The sequence below is a fragment of the Schistocerca piceifrons genome, chromosome 11 (genome assembly GCF_021461385.2).
Source record: "Schistocerca piceifrons isolate TAMUIC-IGC-003096 chromosome 11, iqSchPice1.1, whole genome shotgun sequence".
Taxonomy (NCBI): domain Eukaryota; kingdom Metazoa; phylum Arthropoda; class Insecta; order Orthoptera; family Acrididae; genus Schistocerca; species Schistocerca piceifrons.
The window spans coordinates 8,622,487-8,650,312 of record NC_060148.1 but is presented as its reverse complement, the minus strand read 5'-3'; the positions used below and the strand labels follow the sequence as shown (position 1 = coordinate 8,650,312).

At 42.9% G+C, this 27,826-nt stretch overlaps 1 protein-coding gene across 1 annotated transcript in view; it reads left to right on the top strand.

Moving 5' to 3' along the window:
- The window catches only part of LOC124720201, a 228,547-nt gene that overhangs the window by 89,798 nt on the left and 110,923 nt on the right, over positions 1-27,826 (top strand). The window contains exons 12-15 of the mRNA XM_047245524.1: positions 1,484-1,840; positions 8,610-8,788; positions 11,078-11,267; positions 21,678-22,031. Coding sequence (XP_047101480.1) covers positions 1,484-1,840; positions 8,610-8,788; positions 11,078-11,267; positions 21,678-22,031 — 1,080 coding nt within the window. The remainder of the gene's footprint in view (positions 1-1,483; positions 1,841-8,609; positions 8,789-11,077; positions 11,268-21,677; positions 22,032-27,826) is intronic.

Genomic DNA, 27,826 nt, shown 5'->3' with positions numbered 1-27,826 from the left:
TTTCATAGGATTTGCCAAAATGGAAGGGAAAAAAAAGGTTGTAAATGTAAAACATTGGAAAATATTCAAAATCCCAAGAAAAATGGATTTAAGATAGGGATAGCAAAAAAGTATACAATACGTACATGAACCAGAAGGGAAAAATAACATTTGAATATTGAAAATGAAATGGTTGAATTCGAAAGTGTGGGAGACAGGGATGCAGTCTTCCTTTTCTACTGTTCACTCTCTGTATTGAAGAAAAATGATGAAATGAAAGAAAGGTTCACGAACGGAATTAAATTTAAGGGCGAAAGGACATCAGTGATAAGATTCACATACGACATAGCTATCCTGAGTGAAAGAGAAGAATAGTTGCAGCACTTGTCGATGACAGTAACAGTCTGACGAGTACAGAATAGGGATTGAGTGTATGACCAGACAGTCGTCGGGCCGTAACTGTGGGCTCTTCGATTCCTCCGGGAGAATTAGAATTACAACCTGTGAATTACTAGTTTGCTTTATTATGTGAACGCATGAAAAGATTTAATTAACTCGATTTAATTCTTTGCCACAGGAGTTACAGCTGTCATTGACCATTAAACATCACTCGATGCACTAATTAACAAAGCCTTCTCTTGAAGTGCAGTGTTCGACATTTACAAAAGAACGTATCCGTCTGAGACTCGGACGACACTTTGGTTCCACTTGACGGTGTCGACTGCACCGACTCGGATTGCGAACTGGGCAGAGCGTTTATAGAGCTCGGCTTCTGCGAGAGCGTCGCCCCGCCGAGAGGGAGGGTTCGTCTCCTTCGCCCACTCCCGTTCGTCTCTGCGGATCGTGGCGAGACGTCGCTAATGTCGGTGGTACCGACGCGCGTTACCGACTTCGGGCGACACTTCGTCGAGAGTAAACTGAAGAAAGGTGCGAGTAATGAGGAACCGCAGAAATGAGAATAGCAACAAACTTAACATCGGGACTGGAGTCCACGAAGCTGACGGAGCTGAGCAGTTCCGCGACCTCGGCAGCTAAGTAACGGGAGACACGTGAAAGAAGTGATATGTAAACAGCAGATTAGTATGCCGGAGAGAACACTTCTGGCCAGAAGTAGCGTACTAATATCAAAAATAGGCCTCAGTGTGAGGAAGGAATGGGCAGTGCTTGGGCACCGTTGCCTGCCGGTCTCTGTGGAGCACACCCTCCCCGTAACGTGAGCTGCCTTCCGATTTGTAGCCTGTGGTCTGTGAACTGTCAGGTAATGTGTTGCACTGCTTAATGGCTGAATAAAAATTCATTTGTATTATTTTCCTGATCTTATGTAAAACTCCATATATTGTTCTCTCTTTAGTGACGTTTCAGATTAATTTTGCATCTCGTATTACTTATTTGTTTTGGCCTCAGTTCCAAGTATCCTTTATAAATTAGATTGAATGTCTCTCTATAAACCAAACAGAGCTCTTCAAACGTTTAACCATTAACCGTCTCTGCCCTACCGAAACAGTGCCGCTACCCTGACGTCAACCGGCCTGTCGGTGAACGACATCGGCGGCAACGGTCCGGCTGCCCCCGACACGTCCCTGTGCAGTAACGCCCACGGCAAGGACGACGTCGCACTGCGGGACGTGACGGTATTGACGGACGGTGCCGGTACTCCGACTTTCACATTCTCTGGCACTGCTACGAGTAGTGACGGTGGCACCGACACCTGTGTGGGGAGAAGCGCCGGGCGCAGTGCTGCTGGTGGGGCGCACGAGGAGCGCCGCCTCTGTGACGCCAGCTCTGTCGGTCCAGCTGACAGTAAGCTGCAGTTCTCCTACAAGGATACCATTGCCGCTGCCATAGCGCAGTCACCGCACAGGTTGGTACCACTGCTGTTTCTCATTAAAATACTCTGCGCCGGGGCTCACCAAACTCCTTTCTCAGTTGGCCGGATAACTGACAAAGTGACGAGTGTGGGCCACATCTTCATTCTGTGCAGTACTTAAAAGCCAAAACAAAAGCTCTGCGAAGAAAGACAAGAAACAAAGTTTGACATTCCGTGTTAATCGTGGGTATGTGATACATAATGCGTAAATGAGAAAGACAGCTAACATATTTATTTATTTATTAAAAATGTTGTCAAAGAAAGTGACTTCAGCAAAAAGATAGGTACATCAGACCTAGCATGTCCATAAGCGAATCTCACAAGTTATGCAGCTAAAAACTTTGGTCATAGTTGGGCAACTGGCATTTGTCTTCCATATATTGTTTAGTTTGGTATTACTTGAGGCAGTCAGTTTCAAATTTACATTATCCAATCTCGTTCAAACTTATGACTTTAGATACTTCATTTCTGAAAACGGTTGCCCACAGATGTAAGTTGTTCAAACACTGATGTAATACCAGTGGCGGATTTCTTCAGTTTCGGAAATTCAGCGTCACACAAGCAGTGGTAAAACTCGACAAATTTTTCCTCTCTTTGCTTCTCTTTAAACAACGCACCTTTCTTCTTCTTCTATCTTTTTTTTTTTCTCCATATCAGTGAGCTCTGGCTGTAGATCAAATGCCACATCATCGAGTTTACAATCAAACGGAGTCTGGAATAGTAGAACATCTCTCTGAATGTTGTCAAGATCTGCCAAAAATAATGCTTCTACTGCCCCCCCCCCCTCCCCCCCATTGTTAAATTTTGCTTCTTCAACGTAGCAGAGTTTGCAGTGTCTCACCCCACTAACAAGGTGTGCAGCCACAGCTGCGAGAGAATTCTGAAATGGTGATTTATTAAGTTTATTAATTGAGGGACTGAGGAAAAGTAAAGTCAGTAGCTTACGAAGAAGCACATCCTCAGTACAAAAAAATGTGTAATGACTTCACTTGCATTGTTCCAAAATCTGTAGCATTTCCCATTTCACCAGCTGTCAATGGCCCTCAGTAATTACATTCTTTCGCCAAGAAAGTCTGTAGTTATTGGAATAACATTGTAGATAAAGAAGTTTCTCGTAATAAGGATATTGTAAAAAACTCTCCTCTTTGCGTGCTAACATTTGCTAGAATTTCTTTTCGGTATCTGAAACCGTTTATGAAATATGAGGAATGTTGCACATATTTCACTCTGGCTTTATTGCCGACTTGGCACAATAGCAAATGAGCACGCTACATCAGATCAGTTTCCTCCAGATTGGTGACAGAGAAATACCTCTACCCAAGTTTAAAGAAAAATTCAATATGTTAGCTAAATTTCATCCGCAACAACATATTGTGTTATATGCACGAAACACAAAATCGTAGCGACATCTGTTTTTCGTTGTACACTTTCCTGAATTTTGCGCAGTGTCTTACTTTCACATAAGTATCACACTGACTGTGACCATTAATGAAATGATGTAATAACAAAAACCATCAATTATTGACCAAGTTATTTCATCGGATATATAAAAAAATCTACTCACCGAGTAGCGGCGGAACGCACACGTAAAAAAGGCTGTTGTGATTGGCAAGTTTTAGGAGCCAGTGGCTCCCTCTTCCGGCAGAAGGGTTGAAGGGGAAGGAAGAAGGGTGAAGGAAAAGGAATGGGGAGAGGTCTAGGAAAAGGGATGGATTTTGGGAAAGTCACCCGGAACCGTGGGTCAGGGGACACTTAACATATAGGATGGGAAGGAAAGACTGGCTCAGAAAGCTTGCCAATCACAACAGCCTCATACATCATAGTAAACTTGATGTATAAAGCTATAAGTAAAGCAAAAATGAAATTTCATAAAAGCCCAAGTTGGAAAACACTTATCAGATTTCCGTACTGAACAAACAAGTGAACTCTCCCAGCACTTTGGATGAAAATTGGTGACTATGCTTCGGCCACTGTATCCTGCGTGCCTAACTTTCAAAATCTTTCTATAGCTCCATATCTCAAATGCATTCATTCTCTTCTTCTATTCTAGTTTCCCCGCATCTGTGATTCACTTCCGTGCATACTGAGCTCCAAATTACATTCTCAGAAATTTCTACCTCGGATTAAAGTGTATGGTAGATACTACCAGACTTCTTTTGTACAGGAACGCCCTCTTTGCCTGTACTAGCCTGCATTTAGAGTCCTCTTTCCTTTGTCTTTCATGTGTTTTTGTTTCCGAGAAAGCAGGATTCGTTTACTTTGTCTGTTTTGTGGCCCCCAACTTTGATATTACATTTATAACTATTTTCGCATCTGCCGCTGCTCATTACTTTGTGTGTGCCTTACATTCTCATATTCCTGCCTACCCGTGAGATTCTTTCCATCCACCATCGCATCGACTGGAGTTTTTGCCAGTGACTCGTACCTAACTGTTCCACTGCTCCATTTCTTTCTGTTCGTTATTAGGCATTTTTTCTGATTGACTTGCTACAGGACATCATAATTCTTTACTTGATCAGTGATCTGATCTGTAGCATTCCCATATTATTCATCTTTCACATCTATATAGAGTGGTTTTCTAAACCTAGCAGTTTATTAATCCTTTTGTTCTACCTGTTAGCAGCTGTTTCCTGTTGAAGAAAACCCTTTATGTAATTCTAGGCAGAAAGCACTGATTGTGTTAATATTTCTTTTCCCTTAATGTACGTGTATTGAATTACTATCCCTTCTGATGTTTCTTTATGATTGTTTGCAAATGTCTTTGCTACCAGTGATTTCCAAAATTTGTAAAAGCAATATCCAAATGAGTAGTGGAACATTTCAGTAGACGTGTTTTGTCGGAATAGCAGGAAACGAGCATGCACCAAAAATATCTTTTCATTCTGTTACATGTGAGGTACCAGCAACGCTTTGATGGTTGGTTGAGGAGAGTACGAGGCACGTTCAGTAAGCAAGTGTACTTAGCCTCTGGTGCTCATAGGGATTTTTTTTGGCAAAGTTCGTAGCACTGCATGTAAGGCCAATGTGTTGACAGTGTAACACACTCTCGTTTGTCTCAGTTTCCTAAAAACTCGTGCTGCAGTGCCATGTTGGAATGAGCGTGTCACTTGTGAATTCCACCAGCTGTGGGGTGAGGAGTGTAATCTGATTTCTCCTGGCAAAGATAAATGCAGTGTGCCACGTATTTAACGAAATCAGAATAGTTTACGGTGACAGTGTGATGAATTATAGTTATGTGTACTGATGATGATGTGAGTTTAAAGCTGGCACAATGAATTTTTACAATCAACAAAATGTGAGTATTTCTCAATTCAGACTAATGAGGTGGTGAATGAGATCAAAGATATAATCTGTGGCAACTGTTCACTGAGTTTGGATGAGATGGAAACGACGTTTTCAGAACCTCTAGATCTCTTTTGTATGAAACCATCACTAACACACGTGATCTTCAAAAGTTGTATGTAATAGGACTACCAAAACAGCTCACATATCAACACAAAGTCAGGTGAATCAGGAATTTCTGAAGCACTTTCAACTGGCAGATGATCAATTTCTCGACTGTGTTGTGACTGGTGGTGAAACGCCGGTGGCTGGCCTCAAACCTGGGATGGAAAGACATTCATTGTTGTGGCAACATCTCTCCTAACCACCAGGGGGGAAAAAAAAACATTGTTTTAGAAGAAGCATCTGCTCTGTCTTTTGGCACTTTATTGGGATTTTTCTCTTTGAAATTTTTCCCCAGGAAGAAACAGCGGTGTATGGAAAACCCTAAAGAAATGACAGAGGATGATCAGAACAAAACAAGAAGGTGAATGATAATAAAGGAAGTTAGTTTGTTGTATGACAGTGTACATCCTCATGGAGCCAGTGCCACAAAGCAACCTTGAACTATCAAACACCTTGCTCAAGGTCCTGATATGACACCTTCAGATGTTCATCTTTGCACATCCCTGAAGTTATTTATGGGTGGAAAAAGAATTTATACCAGTGATAATGTTGAAACTGCTATCAAGCAATGGGCCGAGGAAAGGGCGGGAGGCTTTTTCGATGAAGGTTTCAGTGAGCTCATCCCTCGGCTTGAAAAGTGTGTTGAGACGAGGGTGACTACATTTGAAGACAGTGCTTGATGCCGACCACTAAATTTGTAAATCTTCAAAAATTTATGGTCTTTTCCATTTTTAAAGAATTGGGTATACTGAATTTCTGGAAAAGCCTCGTATCGTCCTTTATTTAACAAAAGCAGTTGATTGTATGGCCCGTATAATACTTGAACAAATTGAAACAATATGGGATTTGAGGAAAAGGTATGACAGTGGTTCACTTCGTATCTGAATTGTAGGAAGTGAGAAGTTCTCCTCCAGAGTCGACAGCTGGGGAAGAGGATCGAATCCGGCGGGGGTCGTGTAAAGTGAGGATTGCTACAGGGCTCTGTTCTGGATCCGTTGCGTTTCTTAGTGTATAGCGAAGATCTGCCGCTAAACGTTACACGTAACTCAAGTTTTTTTATCTTTGCAGATGGCACGAGCTGTGAAATGTAAATGATGTGGTTGATAGAATAGTTATTATCATCAGCAGGTATCTTTTAGACAAAAGATTAAAGCTTAGTTATTATGAAATACAGCACATACAGTTTCTGACATAAGAGCGAGAGTTTAGTGTCCTGAGCTGATCAGGCAGTTGGTGAAATGACTAATTTAGTATTTCAGGACTTAGGGCAGTAGACGGAAGGCTTTGACAGAAGAAAGATGTGGCGGATCTCTTTGCACCCACAGAGTTTATTTCCAGCCTGGAAAATGTACAGATCCACATTGCGGAGGCTGTCGTCGAGGTGTCTCAGAATCTTAACACTGCCATCACTGAACATGTATACTCCGTCATGGGGTGGGTTTGTTGACAGTGTCAGCCCATCCAGAAGGAACTGCAACATTCGTTCAGTGATCACTAGACAGAAAGAATTATTTGCTCTCTGGTAATATTTCTGTAAGCGACATGCAGAGAAGTGTGTGCTGTTCAGCAGTGCTCATTTTCAACAGGCTTCCAGCAGGACTGAAAATTTCAGGCGATGAACCCCAAGTGTTGATGCTGATGCTGTTGTATATAGAGAGGTTATAACAATGGAAAATTGTACTGAAATGCAGGAGGGTCTGCAGCGAACTGATGCATGATGAAGGGAATGGCAATTGAATCTCAATGTAGACAAGTGTAATGTGCTGCGAATACATAGAAAGAAAGATCCCTTTTCATTTAGTTACAATATAGCAGGTCAGCAACTGGAAGCAGTTAATTCCATAAATCATTTGGGAGTAGGCATTAGGAGAGATTTGAAACGGAATGATCATATGAAGTTTATCGTCGGTAAAGCAGGTGCCAGACTGATATTCGTTGGAAGAATCCTAAGGAAATGCAATCCGAAAACGAAGGAAGTAGGTTACAGTACACTTGTTCGCCCACTGCTCGAATACTGCTCAGCAGTGTGGGATCCATAGCAGATAGGGTCGATAGAAGAGATAGAGAAGATTCGACAGAGAGGAGCACGCTTCGTTACAGGATCATTTAGTAATCGCGAAACCTCCAGTGGAAGATTCTGCAGGAGAGACGCTCAGTAGCTCAGTACGGGCTTTTGTTGAAGTTTCGAGAACATACCTTCACCGAGGAGTCGAGCAGTATATTGCTCCCTCCTATGTATATTTCGCGAAGAGTCCATGAGGATAAAATCAGAGAGATTAGAGCCCACACAGAGGCATATCGACAGTCTTTCTTTCCACGAACGATACGAGACTGGAATAGAAGGGAGAACCGATAGAGGTACTCAAGGTACCCTCCGCCACACACCGTCAGCTGGCTTGCGGAGTATGGATGTAGATGTAGATGTCAAAAGCCAGCTTGCAATGTTTCCTTGTCAGACAATGCTTAGATTCTGTACAGAATTTCTTTGTAGTACTTGATATTCTTTTTGTGATTTATATTGTTTATTTCTACACTCTCTCACAGATTCTCTTCATGTTTGATTAATTTTACAATTCTTTTGTTTATAAATTTTCTAACCAACGTTCTGTAAACTTTTTTGTAGTGTCATGACACATCAGTCCTTTGGATTGGTTTGAAGCTGCCCACTTCTAGATCTTCAGTGGCAACCTCTTAATCTCAGAATAGTACTTGCACTGAACATTCTGAGAAATTTGTCGGTTGTATTCCAATTTTGGTCCTTTACTTACACTTCTTACCCTCTCTACAATTCCTATGTGTACCCTGATGTCTCAATACATAGCCTATCATCCTCACCCTTCTTCTCGCCCAACCTTTCCATACGTTTCTTTCTTCACCGATTCTGCATAAAACCCCTCCCCATTGTCTATCTCGAGTGTCTCGTAATTTTCAACATCCTTTTATTTTACCACATCAGAAAGGCTTTGATTCTATTCTTTTATGGTTTCCTCACTGTCTGTGACTCTCTACCATAAAATGCAGTGCTCCAAGTGTTACTTTGCTTCCAAGGTGGCATAATGTCATAAAGTCGTGGTTCCCAATATTATAAGTAAATAAAATCAGACAATACAATATTGACAACAGCACTTCTTATCAACTTAAAAGCAGGGGAATCTGTGAAAGTACTATTTATTTCTCCTATTGTACAATGTCACTAGATGTATGAGGCTCTTTTGAGCATACACAGTATATGTGCCGAAATGTGCCCCCGTGCCCCTAACTCGAGTTATCCTTTGGACGATCCAGATTGTGACACGTGCTTTTGTTTGTCCGGCAGGAGATTGACGGTGCCGGAAATCTACGCCTACATCACGAGTCACTTCCCCAACTTCAGAGGCAAGAAGAAGATCTGGCAGAACTCGGTACGCTGGTGCCTGTGGTACCACAAGTGCTTCGTCAAAGTGCCGCTGGAGGGTGGTGACGACAAGGCCAGATGCTGCAACTACTGGACACTCGGTGAGTCCCTCGGTCGCTGACAGAGCGTCTGGAAACGACGTCACCCCGATCTCTTTTTCTACACTCGTCTCGGTGCCCTCCTCGTACACCCTTCCGTACTCTAGCCGCAGGCTGTGTTGTCATTCGTGTCTGCTGTTGCACTATTGCCTACATTGCCTCCACATTCGATGTGCTCATTTCAGCCTCATCGATTGGCTGTCATTTAATAGCCATATCTCCACATTGTTGGATGACCTGTTATCAGGAAATGTTTGCTCCAATCAACGTGCCTGACTCTATTCTGACCTCAAAATATACACTAATGGAAGTGTGTAACACTCGCTTGCTGTGACACAAACTAGTGTTACCCTCTGGTAGGATTTTGAGTTTTGACCGTGCATGTGTCTAAAGGATGGGGTATTGGACAGTAATTTTGAATTTATTGCAAATAATAGAAAAACTAAACAGGCTTTTATTTTGGGGATAATGAAAGTAGTAAAGTTCATATACGAATGAAAAATTGAACGATCGCCAGCCCAATTACGCACATTGATTTGAAGTATTACGTTCAAGAAAAATGAATATTAGTTGTTGTACTGACTTTCATTAAGGTTCCCTTTGTATTGCACACTGGATACATATGAATAAGGGACAGTCTAAGTTGTGGGTAGCAGTAGTTATCAGTAATGCACAAACCAGTAATCGTAGAAAGCAAAATTGTGCCTCACTCATAATAATAAAAGTTACAATTACGATCATTACATGACTCATTACTGAGATGTTACTGCAGAAAGCACTGAACTAAAGTTGGATGTGGAAAGGTTTCTGACTAAACTGACATAAAATTATCACAAATAAAATTAAATAATACCACAGTTACACTGTTTATACTCCCTTTCATAGAACTGTATCACATTTCTTTACCAGTTGTAATTTGTAATGTGCAGCCCGTAAAAAGCATGCTAAGGACAGCTGAAGCTGCAATTCAGTGTTAAGTGCACTACTCTCCGCATTTCACACTTACGTACAGATTCAGACATCTAAATTCATCGTTTCCTAAGCCTTTTGCTTACTTAATCAAAAACAGTCCATTCGCTGTGCAAAATAATCCTCTTGACATATCGAGATTTTGCTTAGTGTCTTTAGCTGTATAGTGCTGTACACTGTGTGCCAGTTATAAGCATAAAAAAAAAAACAATAATGCAGCATTTGCGGACTACACCGGTTATTGTCTTTCTCCTCATATTTGTCTCGTGTAATCGATTGTTCACAGGTGCGAGCAAATGGTAATGGACAGTGCTGAATTTTCTGTGAATGCTCATTTGCTTTTGTTCATTTCCATTCATTCCAGTGTAAACCATGGTTAAAGAGTAACTCAGAGGGACATGATGGGCTCTAACAACTGACCAGATAGGAGTACCAGCTCTCTCTGAGAGAATTTCAGTGACGAAGTCTTCTCCGGTCACCGGGCTACTCCTGGCGTCGTGTTACAACCTTTTGACAAGTTTCCCGAGCCGTATCGGGCAAAGTGTCAGGTTCGTGTCCAGTCTGTTAGACTGCACTCCCGTGTCGAGACCCGGTGGCTGGAGCACTGTTGCCGCCCGCCTGTGCTGCCCACTACTCCTGCCGGTTTCTCACGAGTGTGTTCCCGACTTATTTTTGCCGACACCTCATCCCATGCGGAGCTCAGTCGGCAACAACTGTCCAGTTAACGAGATCGTCACGTGTCTGTCTTTCAACTGTATCTTTCGATAGTAAATCGCCGAACGGGGTCGGTGCGACACGGGACCTTATTCCGTTCGAGGCTGCAGTGACACCGACGAAAGGCACAGAAAGTGGGATTTAACCGTCAGAGAGGCAGTGGAAGTGCAAGTACAGAACATTCTTGGCAAACCAGGTGGCAATTCCTAACTGAAAATTGCACGGGATGTGGCGTTAACAAAAATACGTAGGGAATGTGCCAATGAGAAAGTGCTGAAAGCAGTGGGTAGAATGGGGCAGGCAGCATTGGCCCGTCAGAGCTCTCTGCAGCATCGACCGTCAAATCTCTTCTGGAGACATGTGATTGGCCCACCCGTTAAGTCCTCGAGAAGTGAGTTTACGGTCCGACATTTGTAAAGGAACGAGCCCGATACGCCACCTGAAGTACTAGGTAGGAAGAGTAGGTAACTCGGTGAGACGTCACGAATCGGCCGATAACCCGAGGAGATTCCCTCTACCTGCGAGATATTACATTCCGTGGAGGCGAATGTCTTTGGGTGTGCTCGGACAACTTGCCTGCCAAACAGTTCCCATATTTGTCTGTTGCAGACCCGCAGTACACAGAAGTGTCGGAGAACATCAATGTTCGCCACCAGCGCGAGGAGTGGCCGTTCCGCAGGACCCCGGCGGCGTCGGTGACCACCCACCGAGATCGCACGCACCGCAGCCTGCACCAGCACCTGCAGCGACGTCACACTGGCCTGTCGGAGCATCCGCAGCTGCCGAATACTGCCACCGGGTGAGAGTCGGGCCCTCGGAACTCCGAGCTCCTGCCACCGCCGCCACCGCCACCACCACCACCACCACCACCACCACCACCACCACTGGTGGCAGAGGCGACTCCCTCGTGCAGCTCAGTACCTTGTAGCGTGACCGTATCCTCGGAAACCTTAGATATCGCGTCACATTCTTATTAATCTGAGATTCGTTGCTATTGTATATACATTGTCATCCCAAAAAATATATTGGTAAGATGGTGCTTTTAATACTTTAAATGTTCTAAGTAGACCCCTCCTTTTGAGTACAATGCACAAATCATTTGTACAACCATGTGAAACCATCAGAATATTTCTTCTTTCAGATGTTCAATGTGTCACGTTGGCTCGAATGTCAGGTATATCATCAAAGTTTTGTTCCTTTGTGTGAATCTCCGCACTTTGTCATCTTGTGGTAGGTTTCTGTTGAAAACATGAAGTTTTGTCACGTCGTGACGTTTCCTAGAAAAGAATTTTCTCTGTTCCGCATTTCATTCGAGTCGTGGCCAGGTTTCACACACTATTGTTCTATTGTGCAACTCAGAGTACGAAGGACAAGCTTCACACAAAATTCTCTCTTCTTCGAAACAGTCTCGAGAATGTTTTCGATACCTGATTTACTGGTGTTACTTCATTACAGTGTGTTACGATGTCAACACACTACAGTCACGTGTGTGCAACTTAAGACTGCCTGCTACAGTGGACTGTGCAACGAGGCAGCTTACGGGTCTAAGAAGGATGATATAACAATTCCCTCTTAGCCACATGTTTGTTAAAAAATGGAATTGTAACAAAATATTTACCGCCAATGTCTGTAGTTGCAGTTGGTTGGTAGAATGCTTGCCTATTGATAATTCCTCAGTTTTATCACTACAGATACCTTTCCAGTTTAAAGTGCTTCCTTGGACCTTAACATAACTTGTCATGTGTAATGATGCTTTGACAGAACGGGTGTATCTGCTTTCTCACAACTACTTTAAATTTCCAGTAATCTTGCCTGTGGCTTTTATAAAACACCCGAATTGGACGATAGATTAAATTCCTAACCTCTTAAATGACGAAGTTGACACATTTTTTTAATTGAAAGTTTCCAACGTATTCACAAAATGAACTGACACAGACTGTACATCACAGAAACCGCGCACTAACTAAACTTAGCTAGCACGGTTTTTGCCAGTCCGCACTTATATACTGAAGTGCCAAAGAAACTGGTATAGGCATGCGTATTCAGATACAGAGATATGTAAACAGGCAGGATACTGTGGAGTGGTCGGTAAATCCTATATCGGACAACAAGTGTCTGGCGCAGTTGTTAGATGGGTTACTGCTGCTACAATGGCAGGTTATCGAGATTTGAGTGAGTACGAATGTGGTGTTATAGTCGGCACACAGGAGCGATGGGCACAGCATCTCCGAGGTAGTGATGAAGTGGAGATTTTCCCGTACGACCATTTCACGAGTGTACCATGAATATCGGGAATCTGGTACATCATCATATCTCTGACATTGCTGCTGCTGGAAAAAGAACCTGCAAGAATGTAAGCAACGACGACTGAAGAGAATCATTCAGCGTGACATAAATGCAACCCTTCTGCAAATTGCAGCGGATTTCAATGCTGGGCCATCAACAAGTGTCAGTGTGCGAATCATTCCATGAAACATCACCGATACGGGCTTTCGGAGCTCATGTACCCTCGATGACTGCATGACACGAAGCTTTATGCCTCACCTGGGCCCGCTGACACCGACTTTGGACTGTTGATGACTGGGAACATGTTCCGTGGTCGGAGGAGTCTCGTTTCAAATTGTATCGAGCAGATGGACGTGTACTGGTATGGAGACAACCTCTTGAATCCATGGACCCTGTATATCAGCAGGGGACTGTTCAAGCTGCTGGGGGCTCTGTAATGGTGTGGGGTGTGTGCAGTATGAGCCATATGGGACCTGTGACATGTCTACATATGACTCTGAGAGGTGACACGTAAGTAATTATCGTGTCTGATCACCTGCATCCATTCGTGTCCGTTGTGCATTCTGGTGGACTTGAGCAAATCCAGCAGACAGTGAAATGCCCCACACGTCCAGAATTGCTACAGAGTGTCTGCAAGAATGCTCTTCTGAGTTTAAACACTTTTGCTAGCTACCAAACTCCCAAGACACGAACATTATTGAGCATATGTGAGATGTCTTGAAGTATGCTGTTCAGAAGATATCACCAACCCCTCATACTCCTTGGATGTAGGGTATGCAGGCCGCCCTTCCTCCCTACTACCACCGGGAGTCCGCTTCCGTCAGCTGCTCCATTCTCTTTCCTTCCGCTTTCCTAAAACCTTGACAACTTCGGGTACAGCAATGCCTTGGCTCCGTCCCCGGATCTGCCTGCTCCGTGACCTTTGTCGATTTCCCAAGGATGGTACCCCTTCACTTGTTTATCGTCGGGCATTTGCTGCTCTATGTGCACAAATGACGGAAGCCACATTTATTTACACTGATGGCTTGAAAACATCGTTTGGTGTAGGGAGTACCTATATTGTTGGCAACACCCCAAATCGATTTCGGCTTCCCGACCAGTGTTCGGTTTATACTGCGGAGCTTTGCGCTGTTCTCCAGGCTGTCCACTACATCCGCCACCATCAGCGGATACAGTATGTTATCTGTTCAGACTCTCTCAGCTCTCTCCTCAGTCTCCAAGCTCTCTAACCTGTCCACCCTCTGGTTCACCGGATTCAGGACTGTCTACGCTTGCTCCACCTGGGGGGCGTCTCGGTGGCGTTCCACTGGCTCCTGGGACACATTGGTATCTGTGGAAATGAGGCGGCCGATATAGCGGCCAAGGCTGCAGTCTCTCTTCTTCGGCCAGCTATTCAATCGATTCCCTTCGCCGATCTACAGAGCGTTTTATGTAGTCGTGTTGTTCTTTTATGGCATGCACATTGGTCGACACTTCCCCGTAATAAATTGCGGGACGTGAAAGCTCTTCCCTGTGCTCGGACCTCTTCCTCCCGAACGCGTCATCGGGAGGAGGTAATTTTAACTAGACTCCGGATAGGGCACTGTCTTTTTAGCCATCGACATCTTTTAAGCGGTGATCCTCCCCCACTTTGTCCCCACTGCTCTCAACTGTGGACGGTGAGACACTTTTTAATTGAGTGCCCCTATTTTACTCCGTTACGCGCCCGTCTGCAACTGTCGCCTGATATATCGTCCATTTTAGCATATGACACGCGCTCAGCCGATCGCGTTCTCGAGTTTATTAGTGCCAGTTAAATGACATCAGTCATTTGAAGCTTCTTTTGGGGACAACCAACCTCTTTCTGCAGTTGATTTTTAAGCCTTCCTTCTGCTTTTAGTTTCTCCAATTTTTTGAGTTTCGTTCCCATTACTGCTGGTTTCAATTTTCGTTTTTTACTGTTTCCTAAGTCAAGGACCGGGCACTAATGACCATAGCAGTTTTGTGCCCTTAAAAAAAAAAAAAAAAACCTCATACTCTTACAGATTTATGGACAGCCCTGCGGGATTCACGGTGTAAGTTCCCTCCAGCACTTCTTCACTGCGTGGTCGTGGGGGACCTACACGATAGTGGACAGGTGTACCAGCTTCTTTGGCTCTTCGGTGCACTCCCGTAATTATCCCAGCCCCAACCTACAGTAACATACTTTCCCCACACCCTCCACACAATAGTGCGACCCCTCTGTCCTATCACCTCCTCCCATTCTTGGCTCCCACCTTGTTTATTTGCAGCCCTTTGCCAAGGCATCCATCCGTCCTTGCCTGCTACGATTCTTTTCGTTCCTTTTTCCTCCACCTCGCTGCCCCACAACCTCGCGACACTGCGCCTGTCGGCAGTCTAGTTCCTGTACAATGAACCAGACAGTGTTCATCTCTTCTCTCCCCACCCGTACATTACTGTCCCTTCCCCTTCTCTTTCGCCTTCCCCACCCCTTCCAGATTGCTGATTGCATCACATGTGATGTTGGATTCCGGCCTGAGATGCCTGAGTTGGCGATTCTTTACGATAAGTAGCAATCTATATTTTCCTACATTGTTGATATTCCTACCTGGAGTTTGCAGTGTTTTATTTTTGATGTAATAAATACAAGTTTGTGTTACACCTCAGAGGTTAGTAATATTTGGCATGTTTTTTCATTTTGATTCAAGTCCTTGTTCTCACAGCCAAAATTTGTGCCCTCATCCTTTTCAGGTAATATAATCATGATATACCTGATTTTACATATGACTCCATTACAAAATTGTCTAGGCAGAACCATGTAAATACCAGGGTTGTTTGGAAAGTAAGGTACGATTTCTTATAAAACACGAATCGTCACAATTTTTTAAAAAACTTTTTTTATTTAATTACTTACAGGTTTCTTTATTTTTATATGTGGTTAAAATATATGTTTAAGCATTTGTTATGATGTTCTAAAAGTTTTTGTATCCCTGAGTTATAGACGACTGCCGCCCATGAAGATAACCGGTCTTTAACTCCTTCTTTCACCTCTTTGTCTGTTGCAATGTGCTTGCTGCCAAGAAACTCCTTTAGACAGAGGAACAAGTGAAAATCATTTGGCACCCATTCTGGAATGTACAGTGGACGGACAGTCTGTTCCCGTTCAAAATATCTGATCATATTTTGGGCATAACGTTGCATTTAGATTGTCTAATTTCCCTCGAATTTGATAGGTGATGCCATGTGATGCCATTCCTTGATTGACATTTAGACTATTGAGGCCATGTGAGAAATCCATGCCTCATCCCATGTGACAGTTTTCTCTAAAAATTGATCATTCTTCTTATGGCACTGGTCCAAAAAGCGATAGCACAATCTCATCTTTCCATTTTTTCTTTCTTATTAAACAGCTCGAGAAACCGATGTGCACACGATTTGCAGAATAGCAGCTTTTCGGTGACTATTTTGTTCAAAGTTATTCTATCCACATTTGGAAATTCCAGTGGCAAAGTTGAAATCAAAATCTTTTGAGATTACTGACGGTCAGCCTCATTGCAGTTCATCGAGAACATATTCACATTCGCCCTTAAAAGCTGTCACCAACTTACACTCTCTGCTGTCACTCGTCACGTCGGGGCTGTACACCACACGTATATGTCGATTTATTTCCGCTGTTGTCAGAAGCTAAATCACTAACAGTTTTTAACAGTTGGCAGGCTGCTCAGTTGCTTTAAACATTTTGAATTCAGTACTGTGACAACACCAATGCAAATGGCATTGTCTGACGAACTAGGCACGCTGGGATTCGGTGCACTTGTGCATTTTAACTGTTCACACGACATTTGATTACCTGTGGCAAATTGGGCCTTGCTTTCCTAATAACCCTTGCATAAAGTGGAAGAACCGTTTGTTAAACACTAGGAGAAATGCTTGATGCACACTGTGCTGTCTTACAATACGTTTATTCACTACCAGTTTCAGTCGTGGCCCATCTTCAAAGTGGAAGAATATCTACTGTGACAACTTCACATGGCATACACATGCTATTTAACCAGAAAAGTATACCCTATTGCTGACTTGAAAATGTAAGAAAATGATACTTAACGCCATATTACAACTTGACCGAGCAGAAACCAACAATGAAAACATGTAACAGCAGTAATGGCACAGCGCCATTGTTCAGGCCGAGAAGACCCACTAAGTTAACACACAATAGTTGATCAAAGCAGCTCATTTTCTTAAGTTTTCAAACCAGCAACGGCATATACTTTTCTGGTTAAATACCATGTGTATGCCATGTGAAGTTGTCACAATAGATATTTTTCCTCTGTGAAGGTGGTCCATTATCAAAACAGGTGGTAAATAAATGTATTGTAAAACAGCACGGTGTGTATCGTACATTTCTCTAGGTATGCCAATGCTGTTGATGAAAGTTGCCTGAAAAAAAGTTTTTGGTTTATTGAACAGTTGATGCTCAAGTGCAAAATGTCAGATAATGTGTATCAAAGACGGGTTTAATCTGTCTTTCTTAATTCTAGTTGAGGTTATGGTTTGTTTCATGTAATGAAACACACATTTTCTCATCTGTATTGTGATCCCTCTGTGCATACAGTAGCACAAATGAATATTTACAAAATTTGTACAAAATGTTTTTATGACTCGGTAATATGGATGACTAGCAAGTGAGGCAACAGAATATTAGTGCTTACTTGGTAATTACAGACCATGTATGTATTACAAAAGTCAAATAAACTTGCATTTGGTGATGCAGTTAATCAGTGAAAACAAGTCTAAATTATCAGTGGTTAGGAAACGGGATAATCAGTGGCAGACTAAGTTCTCAATAATCGCAGGCAATCAGTCAAGTATGGTAATTAATGAAAAGGCTAGCAAATTAGCTGGTTGGTGACAAATAATATAAGTAGCGAAAAGGCTAGCAATACAGATACATATGTGACAACTACAGTAACTAAACGAATGGCTAAAAAAATTTAGTTAACCAGTGACAAGTGAGGTAATTAATTATAAGGCTAGCAAATGTAGATTAATATATGGCTGTGGATGGTGGTTGTTAGCCAGAGCAACGATAAATTACAAATTTGTGTCTACCGCTAAGCAAAGGAGAAGACTGATATACATACAAACAAACAGCACAGATTTATCAAGTATGAGCACCAATTCTTCCCGCGAGGTATTCAGAACCATTGTCTACTTCAGACATAATCGTACTTCATATTCAGATATATACATAGTGCTAGCATGTTCTCGTAAAATGCTTAAGCTTGTCAATTCTTTTCATTTCATTACTGCAACTAGTTTCATTGTTAAATTACTATATATGGTTCACTTACAGTGACCTATGCATGCCTAACTGTGACAATTCATAGTCAGGGCACAAAGTTTCTGTTTCTAAGGTAATTTTTCTCCCCTCCTAAGCTTCATTGCTGATTTTCAGTCTCTTTGCAGTACAGACTCCCCACCACATAATTTTTTGTCTTTAATACAAAGTGAAGGTATTTCTATGGTATTAAATAAAATATGGGTAACATATTCAAGCAAATAACATAAAGCTTCCCTAAATTTGGTTTAATTACTATGTGCTTTGTAGTCATTATTGTGTTAATTATCATTCAGTGTAGTGTCTGCATATATTTTGTGGGTATAGTTATTTATTGAGTCAATGTTATATATTTTAGTTTCAAGACCTAACGACATTGTAGTAAAATCTGTGTTCAGTTAGCATTTTCCGCCAGTGAATTACTAATTTAAAAAGTTTTATTTGATTATTAACGAAAAGAAAAAAAAATACCAATTTTGCTGCAATTCACACTCACTGTACTCCTCTCATATAACATCGATGATATCATATCAAATCCCATCCTGAATCAAGTAGCTTGCACCTTGCCTAACCTTCCCCTCAGTAATGTGACATTGCTAATATCAGCAAACCCACATTGCACCATAGTGCCAATCTCAGCAAACCAATAGTTAGAAACCAGTAGTTAGTTCTGACACCTAAAGAAAAGAAAACAAAATTAAGTGGTGTGTAACTATTTCATAAGTTGCTTGGTAATCATTTAAAATAATGTGTACCCCTCTCTCTCACGTTACCTTGTAAACATATTTCTTTGTCACTGCCATATCCTATAACGTAAAAGGATAGATAAAAACTGTACTTGCCAAGTGGTGGCAGAAGAACACACATATAAAAGTTATTAAAATTTGCAAACTTTCGGAACCATTGTCTCCTTCTTCTGGCATGAGAGTTGAAGAGGAAGAGAGAGGGGTGAAGGAAAAGGATTAGAGTTTGGAAAAGTTGCCGAGGTCAGGGGACAGTTTGCAGAAGGAACGAGATGGATGGGAAGATGACTGTTTAGGGGGGAGGGGGGGGGGGGCTGCACTGGAAGAGATTTGAAAACCCATGATCTTAGAAGTGGAAGGGCGGGTAATGCGCAGACAGAGATCACTGCCAAAACTTCGTGCACGACTTAATAAGAGCAAAAAGTAAGTGTATTGTATGCGAGGCAGATTTCAAAAAATAGACAGGTCAGAAAATGAAAGATAAAAAGGAATGAAGAAAGGAATAGCTACTGTGAAGAAACACTGGGACCAAAGAATTTAATATAAATTAAGGCCAGGTTTGTGGTGAGAACCGAGGATGTGTGTAGTGCCAGTTCCTACCTGCAGAGATCTGAGAAAGTGGTGTCTTGGGGAAGAATCCAAATGGCACGGGGAAACAGGAACCGAGGTCGCTTTGGTCATGTTGTGGAGGATGGTCTGAAACAGCATATTGTGTGTTGCCAGTATACACCCTCTGCCTCTTCCCACTCATCTTAACTGATAACTTGGTGGTAGAATGAGATTTTCACTCTGCAGTGGAGTGTGCACTGATATGAAAGTTCCTGGCAGATTAAAACTGTGTGCTTGATCGAGACTCGATCTCGGGACCTTTGCCTTTCGCGGGCAAGTGCTCTACCGACTGAGCTACCCAAGCACGACTCACGCCCCGTCCTCACAGCTTTACTTCTGCCAGTAACTCGTCTCCTACCTTCCAAACTTTACAGAAGCTCTCCTGCGAACCTTGCAGAACTAGCACTCCTGAAAGAAAGGATACTGCGGAGACGTGGCTTAGCCACAGCCTGGGGGATGTTTCCAGAATGAGATTTTCACTCTTCAGCGCAGTGTGCACTGATATGAAACTTCCTGGCAGATTAAGCAGGAGAGCTTCTGGCAGAAGTAAAGCTGTGAGGACGGGGCGTGAGTCGTGCTTGGGTAGCTCAGTCAGTAGAGCACTTTCCCGCGAAAGGCAAAGGTCCCGAGTTCGAGTCTCAGTCCGGCACACAGTTTTAATCTGCCAGGAAGTTTCAACTTGGTGGTAGCCATGCCAATGTCTACATAACAGCTGGTACGTGACGTGTCGTTTCAAGGTGGCTTTCCCTTTTATAGTATATGTTTTGCCAGTTGCAGGGCTGCTGTAGTTGGTGGTAGGAGTGTGCAGAGGGCGAGTCTTACCGTGGGGACAGTCACAGGAGTAGGAGCCGTAGGGTAGGGAGATGGGTGCAGAAGATTGATAGGGTGATGGAAAGCAATTCTAGGCATAGTGGGCAAAATGTCAGATAAAATGGACCTCATTTAAGTATCTCATTGATATGAAGAATGAATTACATCCAGTGAAGGCTGAGGTGTGAATGGTGATGTGTTGCTATAAGGGGAGCAGTATGGGAGGAAACATTTGACATGGAATGGATGGGGACTGTCAAAATTTAAGTACTGTTGTCTTTTAGTAGGTTAACTGTGAAGATGAGATCAGTGTCAAGGAAAGTGGCATGGGATTCGGAATAGGACTGTGTGAAATTTAATTGGTAGAATCTATTTAGAGTTTCCAAGAACTGTAACAGGTTAGTCTTACCATAAGCTCAAATGGCAAAGATGTCATCAATGTATCTAAACCAAACCAGGTGCTTAAGGCTTACGGGTCCCAGGAAGCCCCCTCCAAGCAACCCGTGGACAGGCTGACATAGGAAGGAGCCATCCAAGTTCCCACGGTTGTGCCGCTTTCTGTTTATACGTCTGCCCTCAAAGATAAAGTAGTTGTTGGTAAGTATAACATTGATTAAGGTGAGCAGGAAGGATGTCACAGGTCTGGAATCTGGTAGGCTCTGGTAGAGGCAGTGTTCAGCTGCAGACAGACCGTGTTCATTCAGGATGTTGCAATAGCCACATGTGGCATCAATGGTGAATAGCATGCTGTGTGGTGGGATTGGTACGGGCAGATTTCAGTAGATCTAGGAAATGGTTGGTGTCTTTAATATCGGAGGGAAATCTTTGTAGTATGGGTTGCAAGTGTTGATCAACAAAGCCAGTTATATGTTCAGTGAGTGCTTTGAAGCCAGTAACTATGGTATCACCAGGGTGATTGGGTTTGTGGGACAGACAGTCTCAAAGAGCTGTCGTGTTTAGTGGTCACCGATCTAAATTGCCCCGTTTACACCTGTAAGATGTGTCGTCTCGCCAGGATGTCGGCACGCGATTGAATTTGTCGTGATGTTCTCCTCGAACTTCCCAGGTACTGTAGTTGCTATACCGTCAGCTGCACGGAGTCGACTCGTTCCTCTCGAAACAGAGTACTCACTCTGCCACCGTCGTTCATCTGCCTTCTCAATTTGTACAGATAACGTAGCATACGGTCCGTGACCAGTCAGGTAATGTGTAACGCTGCTCGGTGGATGAAACAATTGTGTTTTTAGTCTCTCCGTGACGGTAGGCAGAATTTTTATGTTCTCTTGCTTCGACTGAAGTTTCCTGTTAATTTTGCCGTGTTATATTAATATTGTGCTTTTGGCTTCAGTTCCAAATATCCTTCGTACTTCCATTTTTTCTTCAACTAATGTAGACCACCACAAACCTCTAACCTTCGAACACTGTCTCTGTCACACTGAAACAGCACCGCCACCCCGTCAGTGAGCCTACCGGTCTCCGACATCGGTGGCACTTGCGAGGCCGCCTCGAACTCGTCCCGACCCGGTGACGGTCGCTGCGAGGACGACACTCCCGCGTCGGACGTAACGGCGTCTCCTGGCGGCACCACTACTCCGACTCCCGTCTCCGGCGGCGACGGCGGCGGGTACGGCGACGGCACGGATAGCACCGGCAGGGGAACCGCCGTGGGCAGTGCTGCCGGTGGGGCGAGGGAGGATCGGCACTCTGGTGATGCTGGCTCAGCCTGGGCTGCCAGAAAGAGGCCGCCCCACTCCTACACAGAGCTCAGCGCTATGGCCATAGCGCACTCGCCGAACAGGTTGGTAGCACTGCTGCAGAGTGATAAATACCTTCACGAAAATACACTGTGCCATCCTTAATACATCCCACTGTAGTTTTGGCACTTCCCATGGTATCTTACACACATTGTACATCTACATGACATCTACATCTACATGATTACTCTGCAATTCACATTTAAGTGCTTGGCAGAGGGTTCATCAAACCACAATTGTACTACCTCCTCCCTACCATTCCACACCCGAACAGCGCATGGGAAAAACGAACACCTAAACCTTTCTGTTCGAGCTCTGATTTCTCTTATTTTATTTTGATGATCATTCCTACCTATGTAGGTTGGGCTCAACAAACTATTTTCGCATTCGGAAGAGAAAGTTCGTGACTGAAATTTCGTAAATAGATCTCGCCGCGACGAAAAACGTCTTTGCTTTAATGCCTTCCATCCCGACTCGCGTATCATATCTGCCACACTCTCCCTCCTATTACGTGATAATACAAAACGAACTGCCCTTTTTTGCACCGTTTCGATGTTCTCCGTCAATCCCACCTGGTAAGGATCCCACACCGTGCAGCAATATTCTAACAGAGGACGAACGAGTGTAGTGTAAGCTGTCTCTTTAGTGGACTTGTTGCATCTTCTGAGTGTCCTGCCAATGAAACGCAACCTTTGGCTCGCCTTCCCCACAATATTATCTATGTGATCTTTCCAACTGAAGTTGTTTGTAATTTTAACACCCAGGTACTTAGTTGAATTGACAGCCTCGAGAATTGTACTATTTATTGAATTCCAACGGATTTCTTTCGGAACTCGTGTGGATCACCTCACACTTTTTGTTATTTAGCGTCGACTGATACTGGTATTCGGATGACCTTACTAGACGGTAAATTACAGCATCATCTGCGAACAACCTAAGAGAACTGCTCAGATTGTCACCCAGGTCATTTATATAGATCAGGAACAGCAGAGGTCCCAGGACGCTTCCCTGGGAAACACCTGATATCTCTTCAGTTTTACTCAACATTTTGCTGTTTATTACTACGAACTGCAACCTTCCTGACAGGAAATCATGAATCCAGTCACACAACTGACACAATACCCCAAAGGCCTGCATCTTAATTAGAAGTCGCTTGTGAGGAACGGTGACAAAAGCTTTCCGGAAATCTAGAAATACGGATTCAACTAGAGATCCCCTGTCGATAGCGGCCATTACTTCGTGCGAATAAAGAGCTAGCTGCGTTGCACAAGAACGATGTTTTCTGAAACCGTGCTGATTACGTATCAATAGATCGTTCCCTTCGAGGTGATTCATAATGTTTGAATACAGAATACGCTCCAAAACCCTACTGCAAACCGACGCCAATGATATAGGTTTGTAGTTCGATGGATTACTCCTACTACCCTTCTTAAACACTGGTGCGACCTGCGCAATTTTCCAATCTGCAGGTACAGATCTGTCGGTGAGCGAGTGGTTGTGTATGATTGCTAAGTAGGGAGCTATTGTATCAGTGTAATCTGAAAGGAACCTAATCGGTATACAATCTGGACCTGAAGACTTGCCCGTATCAAGCAATTTGAGTTTCTTCGCAACCCCTAAGGTATCTACTTCTAAGAAACTCATGCTAGCAGCTTCTGTAGCTGCAAGTTGGCACGTTTCGGCCAGCACTTTCACCTGATATCCTGAATTATTTGTCGGAAATATTCCGGTCTCCATCTTCGCTCACAGTTCTTACCATGTAAGTTGCCCCCAGTACCGATTCCCCTGGTGCCGTAACACGTGTTCCGTCATCCCCCTTTATCTTGTTGTCAGTGTTTTTGACATGTGTCCTCACCACACTGATTCTGTGGAGAAACTCTTTGCTTCTCATCTTAACAGACTACCTAATTTTGTACCTCATTCTACAGCCCCATGTCTCAAACTCGTCGATCCTCTTCTTCTCTGGTGTCTCCGTAGTCAGTTATTCATTGCCGTACAGTGCTGTTCTCTAAATGTACAGCCTCAGAAATATATTCCTTAAATTGAGACCTATGTTTGGTAGACTTCTTTTGTCCAGAAATACTCTCTTTGCATGTGCTTGTCTGCTTCCTATTTCTTACATCTCTCCGTGGGTGTATTTTTACTTTTTTCCCCTCTCATTCTTTCTTTCTTCCTCCTCCCCCCCTCCCCAATGATTTATCTGTGATTTCACATCTGCTGCTCCCCATGACTTCCTGTTTGCCTTGTGTACTCATATCTTGGCCTACCTGTCTGTTGCTATTCGTACACCATTCCCTCAATCAAAATTTCCACCAAAGAGCAATGTCTTAAAATGCGGTTGAGGATGCCACCTTTCCACTTCTGTTTGTTCTTTATTGTCGACTTGTTACAGGACATCGTAATTGCTTACTTGAGCAGTGCAGGTGATCTTCAACACTCCCTGCATCCCCTATCATTCGTGTTTCACATCCGTACGTAGCAGTTCCCTGAACTTAACAATCCATTAATCCATTTCTGCAGTGTGTTAGCAGCCGTTTCCTTTATATTAAGTCCTTTCGTTTTGTATAATCCTTGCCAGAAAATGTCACATTGGCAATGATTGGATTAATATTTCTTTTCCCTTTATGTGCAAGGGTGTATCCAAAAGAAACCAAACTAATTTTTTGATTGTCAGAGCTCTTGAAGTAACGTGTTTTGCCACTGAGAGTGCACGCAGCAAGCATTCCGTGCCATCGCTGAAAGAGGTGAGGACTAGTTTGAGCAGAGTTTGTCAACAGTTGTTTTGTCTGATTGCTGTTTTTCCAATGGATAATTTTTGTGAACAGCGTGCGGCAGTAAAATTCTGCCTTTTGCTCAGAAAAAGTGCAACAGACCGTGAAATGTAAAAAATGTTTATAAGGACAATGCTACAGGGCAGTTTCACCAGTTTTGAAACAGATAAACCAATTGAACATCATTGGTTTACCTGTTTCAAAACTGGTGAAATGTCAGTTGATGATGAATCTCTTTCTGGTCGGCCTTCTATGGCCCGAACAAATGAAAATGTTGAAAACATTTGTGCAATCATCAACAGAGATCGGCGACGGACCGTTGAAGAAATTGTGGAGATGTCGAGAGTGAGTTGAAGTTCAGTGTGGCGGATTGTGACAGAAGATTTTAGAATGAAAAGGGTGGGTGCCAAATTAGTGCCACGACTGCTGACTATTGAACAGGAACAAGGTCACGTGGAAGTACGGTCTGAAAGAAGAGTCCCAAAATGATACAAACTTTTTTTTTTCCAAAATTATCACAGGTGAAGAAACTTGGCTCATCAAGTGAAATAAAACATGAAGACAATGTTGATTTGTGTTTTTGATGTGAGAGGAATCATCCATTCAGAGCTTGCTCCGCAAGGGCAGGCAGTTTAACTAGGCTTTCTTCTTGGAAGTTTTGAAAAGATTCTGCAACAGTGTGCGATGGAAGTGGCCTGATTTGTGGCAGTTGGGTGACTGGTTTTTCCAGCATGACAATGTCCCTCCTCACACAGCCCTGTCTGTACGACAACTCTTGACAAAAAAATGGCATGGCCCCTTTACCTCAAGCCCCATACCCATCCTCACCCCCTTTTTGGTTTGTTTTTTAGAATGAAAAGGAGACATGAAAGGAAAGTGTTGTGCTGATGTTGCCAATGTGAAGAAAAATATGGGAGAGGTGCCATCAAGCATTATAAAATATAAGTTTAAACAATATTTTGAAAATGGAATAAAAGATTAGACAAGTGGAGAGCACTTTGAAGGGGATTGAAGGTTTGTGCTTAAAATGTGAATAAATAAGCTCAAAGTAAATAAAAAATTAACCCTTTTGTGAGCCGTGGGAAACAGGCTTCCCACTACAATGAACTCGCTCCTAGTCCCGTGGGATTCACAGTTCCCACCTCTGTACGGTGCTACCACCTAGTGAACAGTATAGGGTACTACTTCCGATCGGAAGTTTCCGCCGTTTTTGCTGTACCTTCGCGCAGAGGTATTGTATAGCTGAGTGTTGCTCTATAGAGGAGCCTTTCAGTGCTGTTTGCGTGACATTTTGTGATTTTTTCCTCAAAGCTGTAGTGATGTACCCAAATTTGTGAAGGAAAACATAAAATTGGAACGAGGAAATTCCAGTTTGAAACAAAAGGAGCCATTTCTGCACTAAAATGGATGGATAACCATCCAGTCACTTTCCTGTCCTCAATTCATGACCCATGAGAAACATTCACAGTGAAAAGGAAAAACAAAGATGGTACTAGTACAGAGATTTCTTGTCCTGAATTTGTGGCAGAATACAACAAAATAATGGGCGGTGTCGATAAGTTTGATCAATTACGAGAGAGGTGTGCTATTGGCAGACGTTCTGTAAAACGGTGGCACAGAATATTTCATTTCCTGGTGGACGTTGCTGCAGTGAACAGGTTTATCCTGTGGAAAATAAGTAACAGAGAAAGTGGACAGCATTATCAGCTCACATACAGGATTCATCTAGTCAGACTATTGATCGCTGGCTTCTCATCCCAAAAAAGGCATGGACAGAAACCTGTCTTTCTGGCAGAAAGGGGTAAACTACCTGCAGATTTTCGTCATGTGGCTGTAGGGAAGCATCGACCCATTTTAGGAGACACCTACTGGACGTGCCGTCATTGTAGTACCAAAGCTGCGCAAAAGAGCACTCGCTGTGCTTGTACATATTGTCAAATATCACTGTGCATAGACCCATGTTTCAGAAAATTTCATGGCAAGTAATTGTGAACAATCATTGTAACAAGTTGTTTTTGTCATTTAACTCCAAGGAAGGGCAGTGGGAAGAATACTTCCCACCTTGTTGTGTGACCTCACTTTCACAGTTGGAGCAAATTTGATATTCTGCATGATAAATATACCTGTCTGTTAAACTACTATCTGCTCTCCATTCATTAAAAAAAACTGCTCAGTAATTTTGCCCATGAAAGGGTTAAAGAAGTTCAGTTTCTTTTGGGTAACCTCTCATGTATATAATGCAATAATACCGCTTATGAAGTTTCTGTTTGATTGGTGGCCATGTCTTTGCTATCATTGATTTCCAATGTCTTTGAGCTTCAGTACACAAAAAGGCAGTGGAACATTTCAGTGCACATAATTTGTTGGCGAAACCACAGTTTGGTTTCAGGAAAGCAGTATCACAAAATATGCCATTTTTTTCCTTCTGTACATGATGCGCTAGCAGTAGATTGAGAAGAGTGATAGGCATGTCCAGAAAGTAAGAGTACGGAACCATTGACACCCAAAGGGATATTTGTTTGTTTATTTATTTTTTACAGGGTTGGCGATATTGCATTTAAGGGTAAGATGTTGGCAGTGTAATATAATTTTGTTTTTCTCACTTGGTTGATAACTCTCCTTTTAGTGCCACATTGAAATAAGTGTTTCTATTCTGAATCCTGCCTGCTGCCAGCTGAGAAATGTAATCATTTTATTTCATGGAAAGGTAAATACATCGTTCCAGCTATTTAATAACATCAAAATTGTTTATGGGGATGGTGTCATGATGCATACAAATGGTATAGTGAGTTAAAGCTGGCAGAATGTGAGTCCATGGTGTACAAAAGAGTGAGTTTAAACTGATGACTTAGTGCGGACTTCAATATAAGGTGGTTATTATAGTTTCCACAATGAACCTTTGTCTTGAAATCTGGCAGAAAATCCAAAGTGTTTCATGTCGTATGTAAAGTATGCTAGCAGCAAGACGCAATCTGTGGCTTCTTTGCGGGATAGCAGTGGAAATGCTATCAACGACAGTGCTGTCAAAGCAGTGTTACTAACCACAGCCTTCACCAAAGAAGGTGGAG